Source organism: Gambusia affinis, linkage group LG05 (genome assembly GCF_019740435.1).
Source record: "Gambusia affinis linkage group LG05, SWU_Gaff_1.0, whole genome shotgun sequence".
Classification (NCBI taxonomy): domain Eukaryota; kingdom Metazoa; phylum Chordata; class Actinopteri; order Cyprinodontiformes; family Poeciliidae; genus Gambusia; species Gambusia affinis.
In genome coordinates, this window is record NC_057872.1 from 12,695,323 (window position 1) to 12,705,536 (window position 10,214).

The window sequence follows — 10,214 nt, forward strand, 5'->3', positions numbered from 1 at the left end:
TTTATATAACCTGAAAATTAGGAGCCCTTAAGAGTTATTTTGGATTCACCAGGGTTCCTCATCTTTCATGTTTTTGAAAGAGACAACTGGCCTTAATGGAGATTGAAATAAAATAAATGGGAGTTATAAACATAGAACAAAAGGAATAACATAAAATCAAAATAAATGATCACATTTCAATATTTTTTCTGACCACATTTCTCCATGATTCATGAAAAGTCTTAACTTCATCAAAATTATATTCCGTGGCTAGTGCATAGGTACAAAAAAAGAATATACAACAATGAGTAGGCACAAAATATGTATTGGGACCAATTAAAAATTGGGGCTTGGAGGCTAATTGACCTACAACCATCACAAATAGTCAAACCTTTCTTTGTTTTAACTCAAGTGGGTTCCATCCTAGAATCCCTTTGTGATTTCAGGCCTACTTAGTGCCCCTTCAGTTTGACCAAAATCCAGATAAAGCCTACCTATGTTGATTAGGTTCCACTGACCAACCATTGGCAAGCATACTCATAGTATTATGTTTATTAATCACCCACTCACCTTATTGACTTTACTTCATATAACTCTGCTTTTATTTTATAAAGATAAATTAATAGTTTTTTATGGCGTAACAGTTTGGTATTGCAAAAAAGAGAAGTGATGCTATAACAAATGCTGACGCTGCATTGTTGGAGATTATGACACCGACAGCTCATCTGTGATCACTTTCACACAATATTAGCTGATTAAGACATTTTGATAAATGCCTTAAGCAGCCATAAAAATGAATGCCATATTTTTTGCTCTCTAGCAATTCTCGAGACTTTTAGTTTTATGTGTGCTGCTGGACTACAGGGGTGAATCTTTAATTTTGATATAGCCACCCAAGTTTAAATAAAAAAAAGAGGCAGAAGTAGTAGTAGTAGTAATAATAATAATAATAATAATAATAATAATAATAATAATAATAATAATAATAATAATAATAATAATAATAATAATAATAATAATAATAATAATAATAATAATAATAATAATATTAACACATAGGAATGTTCGTTTTATTTTTTTATCTTATGTTTCGTTTTTCTTTTTGTTTCTGTTGTGTGTATTTTGGAGGGTTCTACTGGTGTATCAGTTTTCTGCTGAAATTTTACAAATTTTCCCACTGAAATATATGTATGTTTATATTCGTTTTGAATTTGTGGCTCACTCGCCTGTGGGATGCTTTTATTCTGAAAGTCTCTCGGCCCGGATGTGTTTGGTCCGGCGGAACCAGGTTGGTTATGTCCAGTGGGAGGAGGTTTGTGTTCAACTTACAGAAGGTATTTGCCTGAATCCTGTCAACAAACTCACAATGTCTGTTAGTGGTGTTTGTTAAATGGACAGTTTTTGACAGAAGTCTTTTTACGACAAGCAAACCGGTGAGATTTATTTGGTTTTTGTATGTAGTCATGAAATCTTCGCGGATATTTACGAAGGTCTTCATGAAGTAGACGTTTTGTTTAGCTAGCAAGGTAGCGGCAATGCGCTAACACCAGCTGATATATTAACGACATGGCTCTGAGAGGCCCGGTTTAAACGGGACTCAAACGGAGTCTGTGAAGCTAACAGTGCTATAGCCTTTAGATAAGTGCTTTTGTTGTGGCATACAGAGGGTTGTCGTTAATGCAGTGCTAACAATAGCTGCTCAGCTAGTGTCTTCGGCTTTCTGGAGTTCGTGATAGGAGCTAAACGCTCCTCTTCAATACTGTGGTGAGCAAAGTCTAACCTTATCTGATATGTCTGTCTATTTATTTAGAGACGCATTTCTTATTCTTGATGTTTGTCGTGGATAACTTATTCTGTTGCGATGCTACAAAATGTCGAATTACAGTTTGATCACAACAAACAGACGTAGATGCCGTCTGAGATCTGACCCCAGAAACTTTATTTCTGCTACGTGAGGTCATGGCTGCTGTCAACATCACCAGGGAGATCCTGCACAGGCAGATCAGGGTAAGCACACCAAACCCGAAACTCGTAAGGTTTTCTTTATATAAATCATGTGAAATAAACTTTATTTTTATTTCTTGTATATTAATGAGATGTTGATTTATGTCTCTAGGATAGGAGAGCGCCGGGCTTCCAAAGGTCTTTTCATGTGACTGACCCCTTCATTAAGAGACTTGGACTGGAAACTGAGCTCCAGGTCTTTAACATCAAACACTTTTTCTAATTTTTTTTTTCTCTATCAATCCATATGGCTGAATCCGAGAAGGGAGTCAATGCCATTAAAATTACAGCTGCATAAAGTAAAAAACAAAACAAAAAATCACAAGTTGGTAGTATTATTGTTAAATATTTCAGTGATGATATTGATTGCAATAAATCTACTTTTTTCTCTTTCGATTGTAATTACAGTACATCCAGTTTACCTTTACCTTTTGCATTTTCCTAAGTGTTAGCATCTGTGTCAATATCTAATAATGCATACCATTTGCAATCAGTATTAAAACTGAATTATTTGAAGTAAGCATTCCTACTAGGAAATATCCAATATGGCTGCTATGTATAGAAGAAAGCCATGAAATTTACAGCTACATACAATTTATTTACTCAATTAGTTTCTTATTCAACCAGTGACAAACATTGTACTGTGCAAATTTTATTTTAGTGTTGAAAGGCATACAAGGAAATTTTTGATCACACCAGTTTTCAGACTTGCATATCAAAAGTACTACGTCGGCTGTGTGTTGGTGTCTCCCACATCCTGAGTTTTCATATCCATATAGACGAGCGTGGAAACATGGATTCATCACCACTTCATTTATTTTCTGATGTTGTGCAGTCTGTGGAGAAAATAACAGTCAAGAAATGCTCCAATCTCAACAGTCTTTGATATGACGTACTGATGATGTCATATTTACAGCATGTTGTTCACAACCTAACGTATGTTATTGTATCTTGTCACAATCAATGTCACCTTCCTCTACAGGGCCATACTGGCTGTGTGAACTGCTTGGAATGGAACGAACAAGGAGAGTAAGTCTTCAAGGCTTGAAAATGCAACACCAAAATGCATCTTGGTGTTTTTTCTATTTCTCACTGTCCCCTGCCTGCATGTAGGTGACCATTTTAGACTCTAATTTACATTTGGAGCGATTCTACGTTGTCCACTGATGTATTAGGCCTATGTCGGCCTGTTTTTAAAACTCATCTCTGTACGAAGCTCTGATGCTCGTCCAGCACTAAAACTGTGAAGCAAATAAGACTAAACTGTTGTGTCAGTCAAACAACTTCAGGCAGGCAGGGCAGAAAGACAACAGTATTTATGCAATTTCTTTAGTTTGAATATTTGCAATCATGAATTTTTCAATGATTGCAGCTTAACTTGTCTTTGTTATTCTTTTGTACTCAGCCTACTGGCTTCAGGCTCAGACGATCAGCATGTCATCATCTGGGATCCATTCAGACACAAGAAGCTTACAACTATGCACACGGGTCATGCTGCAAATATATTTTCTGTTAAGGTAGTGATACATTGTAATAACAGGAAAGTTGTACTTTAAACTAATGAGACAATGGGGTCACAGATCTAAGCTTAGATTTGGATTGTTGTCTTTACAAAATACTTCATCATGCCCTGACCGTTAGTCTGTGTGTCCTTCTGTTTACAGTTCCTGCCTCACACCGGGGACAGGATCTTGGTAACAGGCGCAGCTGACACAAAGGTCCATGTCCATGACCTGACCGTGAAGGAAACCATCCACATGTTCTCTGATCACACCAACAGAGTGAAGCGCATTGCCACAGCACCGATGTGGCCCAACACCTTCTGGAGTGCTGCAGAGGACGGCATCATCAGGTGAGAGCCCTACGCCCGACAGTTACTGGTTTTAGTTCTTTTTAGTCAGAAATTTGGATTTAGGTTGTAGTTAATCATACATCCATATGTCCGTCATATTTTCCTCGGTTTATCCGTGTACCCATTTCTTCATCTGTCCGTCGATCATTTTTACAGTTTTCCTTTCTAAAATCTTAAATTGTTAAATATATGTGCAGGAATTTCCAATAAGCATTTGAATTTGTGCTCAAAACTGAGAACTTAGCAAATTGGAGTTTGAAAAAGTACAGAACCTGGACAGGAACATGCGTTGATTACTAAAAAAAACTTTTTTGTTTTTTAGTAATCAACATATGTGAAACAGAAGTGGATCCTCAAATTTTTTTTTTCAGTCTGCTCGGAGACAAGCTTTCTAGGTGTTGATCATTTCCCTCACAATGCCTGTGTGATATAAACACATCTGGTCCAAAGTCAGAGTTGATGGTGTTGGAAAAAAGATTTGTTTTCCTTTTACCCTCCAGGCAGTATGATCTGCGGGAGAACAGTAAACACTCTGAGGTTCTGATCGACCTGACAGAGTTCTGCGGTCAGCTGGCTGAAGCCAAGTGTCTCGCAGTCAATCCACGGGACAATAACTACCTGGCGGTGGGAGCCAACGGGCCTTTTGTTCGTCTCTATGACATCAGGATGATTCACAACTACAGGTGAGTTGCTACTGATGTTCTCCCAGATTGGAGATGTGTGTAAAACTGAAATATAAGTTAATTTTGCTCCTTACTCAGGAAATCTTTGAGCCAGAACACATCAGCGGCCGTTCACACTTTCTGTGACAGGCAGAAGCCCATCCCTGATGGAGCCGGGCAGTATTATGTAGCAGGTGAGTACAAGGCCAAATTGTCTCGTATCAAAATATGTGATTTGTAGATGCATCTCAATAAATTAGAAAATCATTTAAAAGATATTTAATAGAAATAACTAAATTCAAAAACCAAAGCATGTGTATTCACTACATGTAGAGTGAAATATTTTAAGCATTTATTTTGAGTTGAACACACTGCCTGTACATAACTTATGGAAGTTTCTCTTTTTGAGTTGAACTAAGCGAACTTTTCAAAGATATTTGAAGTTGCCGAAAAGCTTTGTTGGAACGACGACATTCTCCTCTGTGCTCCAGGCCACCTGCCAGTGAAACTCCGAGATTACAACAACCGCCTGAGAGTCCTGGTGGCCACCTATGTTACCTTCAGCCCCGACGGCACAGAGCTGCTCGTTAACATGGGTGGGGAACAGGTGACGTTTCTCACAACAAACACACATCCTGTTTTCTGTTATTCCCTCACTGGTGTAGCGATGAAACGCCTGATTAATTTGTGCCCTTCATACAGGTCTATCTTTTCGACTTGACATTTAAGCAGAGGCCGTATACCTTTGTGCTTCCAAAAATGTGCCAGTCAACAACAGGTAGCGCGTTGCATGCAGAGTGACGCCTCAGTTTGTTGTGTAAAAAGGAGTTAATCTATATAGAACGAGTCTTTGTAATTCCTGCTGCTGTTGCCTTCAATTAGATGTCCAGAATGGAAAGACGACAAACGGCGTCTCTAATGGCATCCATTTACCTCCCGGCCACATTCGCTTTACAGAAAGCAAAACACAGTCCAGGTAGGATTCAGCTCCATCTGCTTTAATACATGGTTAGCTTTACAGAAGCTTTACCTCTTGCTTTTTACGTGAATTCTTCTAGTTTTACGGAGCTTCCTCCTCACTTGGAGAAAATAAAGCAACAGGCCAACAACGCATTCGCCCGCCAGCAATGGACACAGGCCATCCAGCTGTATAGCTTAGGCATTCACGAAGCCAGGGGCAACGCCATGCTGTACGGGAACCGGGCTGCGGCTTATATGAAACGCAAATGGTTTGTGTTACGTCATTATTACAAATCATCTGTGTGATTTTTTTCTTTTTTTTTCTTTTAAAGCAACAAGCTAACATTTATATTCGTTTATGTGACTTACAGGGATGGAGACCATTATGACGCCCTCAGGGATTGCGTGAAGGCTCTTGCTCTGAACCCGGGACATCTGAAAGCACATTTCAGGCTGGCACGGTGTCTGTTTGAGCTGAAGTATGTGGCAGAGGCTCTGGAGTGTTTGGACGATTTCAAAGGAAAGTTTCCTGAGCAAGCACACAGCAGTGCCTGTGATGCCTTGGATAAAGACATCAAGGCTGCTCTTTACTCCAAGTCGGATTCAGGTGAGAAGATGGATTTGTAACCTATAGATATGTCCCTTTTTTTGTTTCTGACATTTAAAAGATGTTATAGCAATAATCTACAGAGCTTTACATTTAAACTGATCTAAAAACAAAAGAGAAAAATAGTGAGACTGGCAGTGGTATATGTAGCTTTAGCATTCTAATTATTTATTAGGAAATATCTCAAAGTAGTTCAAATGTACATTTTTAAAAACCCTTTTTTGTCTTCACCTCCAGAAGATAAAAAGGGCAACAGCTCCATTCGTTTCCAGTCGTTCAGTCGGAAAGAGTCCATCCCTGAAGATGAGGTGGTGTTGAGGGAGTGCAGTTTTGACTACAAGCACAGATACTGTGGTCACTGCAACACCACCACCGACATCAAAGAGGCCAACTTCTTCGGGAGGTCGGTACACCACACTGTCATTCTACTGTTGTCTCACTAGGGGGCAGTCTACAGCTGTGTGTGTACTATCAGGTCTGTTCTCGTTGTTTCTCGTTTTTTTTTTTTTATCATATAAGTGTCACTAATGCCATAAAATAGAAAATATTTGTAATATGTCGGTCCAGATAAACTAACAGGAGTAAAGCTTTGATCAGGGATTCACTTTGATTTAAGTTTTGATTCGGTCTAGATCATTTTCATTTTGTCGTCTACAACAGTTCGATCGGCGCCGGTCTGCGTCTCATCTGGTACTGCACAGAATGAGTCAGTAATTAGTTTTTAAACGTTTTTTAATTTATTATTGATGATGGTCACACCATGAAACGTGTTATTTTGAAAAGTCTGGATCCATTCATCTGTTTGTGCAATTTGGACAATGCAGAAGAGCATGGGCTGCTGCACAAACTTTGCTACAACGGTTGTTACTGCCACCACCGTGTTGATCGCACAAAGCTAGTGCATTTCTGTAACCATTCCCAGAGATTTTGGAACAAGTAGCCGCTTCGCTGGATGACAGGAAATGTTGGAGACCGCTGACGTGAAATGGTTCAGATCAGCGGCTGATTGATTGGGGTTCTGGCTGTGTTTCAGGCTCTGTTCTGTGTGTTTAGGGTCATTGTTTTGCTGGAAGGTGAATCTCAGTCTCAAGCATTGAGACATTTTCTTCCATGGTTGCCCTATTTGAGCTCTGTCCATCTTTGAATTTCTGTTGCTGCCGAGGAAAAACATCCGAACAGACACTGAACAGTCCTTTTTACGGAAGAGGGTGGTCTGGTCAGATGTTTGCTGTGTGCCCTCGGCTTGTGCAAACTACAAACAGGACTACTGCTTCTTTTTTTTTCCTTCCTCCTGCTCCTGCGCAATAGCCAAAACTGTGGAGTACATAAATAATAATTGCTCCTCCAGAGCAATTATAACTCTGACAAATTATTAAAACTGATAAAATGGTTTGTCAGTTTATGTGGAGGGTTGTGTTTTGATTAGTTTGCATTCGTCCTATACTCTTTTTTTTTTTTTTTGCCTGATTAAATGTTGTTGATAGATTGAACAGTTCTGTCATATATTCAAAGTTTAGACCATATCCCTTACCTGTTTCAGTAGTATTTATGAAAAGGCTTAAAATACTAATAAAAAACAAAAACAAAATATTTAACAGTTTATGGTTGCAAGTTTAAGGGAGTTTAAATACTTGTGCAAGAAGCTGTATGTCTGCTATGTTCTCCTTCATGTAACTTTTCCAAGATGTCTTGTCAACAATCAATCATCGTTGTGTATTTGTAACACAGCCAGCAGACAGAGACGGTGTGAACAGACTAAATGCCATAACAATTAACTGAATATTTCTAATGTACTATGACTACGGAGAAGCTGGTTAATTAGTCCTGAGCTTTCAAACATTTAAATGTTCAGTCGGTGAACCCACAGGCTGCATGTCCCAACGTACTCCGTGTCATCATGGCACATTATGACTCAGCATTGATTAACCTCGTCCGGTTTGTCGTTGCGTTTTGTTGTTGAGCTGCGTAACCAAACAGATTGTGTCACTTCCTTCTGAACCTCACATACCAGAATATCCTGCTCTGTCACCTTTCATAAAATTACTGGAAGAATTTGCATTCTGCTAAAGAGGTTCAATTGGAAAAGGACTGCACTGATTTCCAAGAAAAATCTTAAAATTTTGCCAGGAAAATTTTAAGATTAATGTTTCTCCTCCCAAGAATGTTGCCCAACAGACGAGTCTAAGCGGTTTTATTTCCTCTCCAGCAAGGGCCAGTACATCGTGAGTGGCTCGGATGATGGCTCTTTTTTCATCTGGGAAAAGGAAACGACTAACCTGGTGAGGATCCTTCAGGGAGATGAGTCAATAGTCAACTGCTTGCAGCCGCACCCAAGCTACTGCTTCCTGGCCACTAGCGGTATTGACCCTGTGGTACGATTATGGAACCCCAGACCAGAGGTAAACAAACAATTTTTCACCTTTTGTACACAGTTGATAAGTGAGCTGGAAATGTGTAGAATTGGATGGGTTTGGTTAAGAAGGAGATTTGTTTATCTTCCAGGTGCCGTGTTCTTTACAAAGTCAAAGTTTATTGGTTTTTAAGAGGGCAAACTTATATTATTTTGCCATAACAAATATGTCCCTTGAAAATGGTCACAAAGCAACAATATAGTCGCCCATCTTATGTGTCGTCATGACAGGCCTGTTTTCTTTTCCGGCAGACCGACGGCGACAACGGGCGTGTGGTGGAGGACATGGAGGGAGCTGCTCAGGCGAATCAGCGGCGAATGAATGCCGATCCGTTAGAGGTAATGCTTCTGAACATGGGCTATCGCATCACTGGCCTGCGTGGCGTCGGACCCGACGGTTCAGACGACGAAGACAGCTCAGAGGGGCCGGTACAGTGCAGGACGAGCTAAACAGACCGCCATCCATTCTGTAGAATGGCTTTAGGAAGCAAAGGACTCTCCCAGGTTCCGTTTTAACATCTGTACCCCGCTTCCGCTGACAAAACATCGGCCGGCTGTCGTGTCACCTATCTGCACTATGCACCGCCCTCCCTTTGTCCCACGCCAGGACCGGTGGCACTTTTGGGAGCGGAATTGACAGAAGGCAGCAACACCCTTCTCATGCTTTCTAAGTACCAACAGCGCCCGCTCTGCTGAGACGGAGGGTGGGGATGGCTTTTGAGGAGAGCGCCCTCCACGTCACTCCCCCGGTTTCTCACGAGGAAGGATGGGGGGGGAAATTATACCTTCTCAGGTTTTTGTTGGAGAGTCTTGCAACACAAGGAAGAAGCGGCGTGGATTCGATTGACCTATTTTCAGGTCACAGAAAAGATCTACTGTCTTCTCCACGGATGATGCTCCAGATGGAAAAGCCGCACACACACAAGTCGCTGATGCTACGTTGGACTCGGATGGAGTTTGTGTTACAGGAAGTTATGGAACGAAGAGTAGCTCCTCACATTGTGATGATTGTTGCTAAGATAAAATGTATTTATAGTTTGAACTGTCAGGAAAAACAAGAGTTTTCTTCTGCCAAAGTTTACCATTTGTGTTTTAAACAGCCAAGGATTAATGTTTAGGTTTTCTCTGTTTTATTCTGGCCTAATTTGGCTCATTTTAGTTTAGAGCTCATAAAAATGCATAAGAAATGAGTAGATTATTGACAGGGGAGTATTTGTAACACAAATAACTTTCTAATATTTTTTTTTGATTTCACTCTATTTGCATATAAGATGAAATTTCAAACTTTTTTAGGAATAAGTGGGAAATTTGTGTTTTAACTTGGCTCAAATAGTCTTGACCATGGAGTTCCTGGCTGCATGGCTTCCCCATTAGTCCACTGCTGCCGTCAGGTTTTCAGCTTGCATGAAGCTTCTCACGATAAAGCGGCGACGTTAATAAATTTTTTTTTAAAAATGCACAGCTGCACCTCATCAGGAGTGCAGCTCACTGAATTTCCTTTGACCCCAATTAAAACAATATTAATGAATGGGTCCTCAGTGAAAAACATGGCTTCAGTGTGTTTTACTTTCATTTACGCTTCTTTGTCTGTTTTTTTTTTTTCTTTCTTCCAGGGAGTCCTGTAATGAGCTTTGACGAAATTAAATTAAAATAAGATTAACTTATTTGTCTTTTACCTTTTTGTTCTAGTATTCCCACAAACATTTAACATTTGCACAAGTGAAACATCAGTGCAGACAG

General features: G+C 39.9%; 1 protein-coding gene across 8 annotated transcripts; it reads left to right on the forward strand.

Annotated features, from left to right (window-relative positions):
- Positions 1-1,271: 1,271 nt before the first annotated feature.
- wdtc1 (WD and tetratricopeptide repeats 1) lies at positions 1,272-10,138 on the forward strand. 8 transcript variants are annotated; one of them, XM_044116467.1, is made up of 16 exons: positions 1,272-1,743; positions 1,865-1,986; positions 2,096-2,179; positions 2,966-3,012; positions 3,389-3,500; positions 3,648-3,835; positions 4,336-4,518; positions 4,597-4,691; positions 4,989-5,104; positions 5,200-5,275; positions 5,380-5,473; positions 5,556-5,726; positions 5,829-6,064; positions 6,302-6,467; positions 8,271-8,463; positions 8,727-10,138. In XM_044116467.1, the coding sequence occupies exons 2-16, from the start codon at positions 1,939-1,941 to the stop codon at positions 8,922-8,924; spliced, it is 2,007 nt and encodes a 668-aa protein (XP_043972402.1). In that variant the 5' UTR covers positions 1,272-1,743; positions 1,865-1,938; the 3' UTR covers positions 8,925-10,138. The 8 variants fall into 8 exon arrangements, with proteins under 8 accessions (XP_043972402.1, XP_043972407.1, XP_043972408.1 ...); XM_044116472.1 differs by having other exon boundaries at positions 1,936-1,986; XM_044116473.1 differs by having other exon boundaries at positions 1,273-1,412; positions 1,936-1,986.
- The last annotated feature ends 76 nt before the right edge of the window (positions 10,139-10,214 follow it).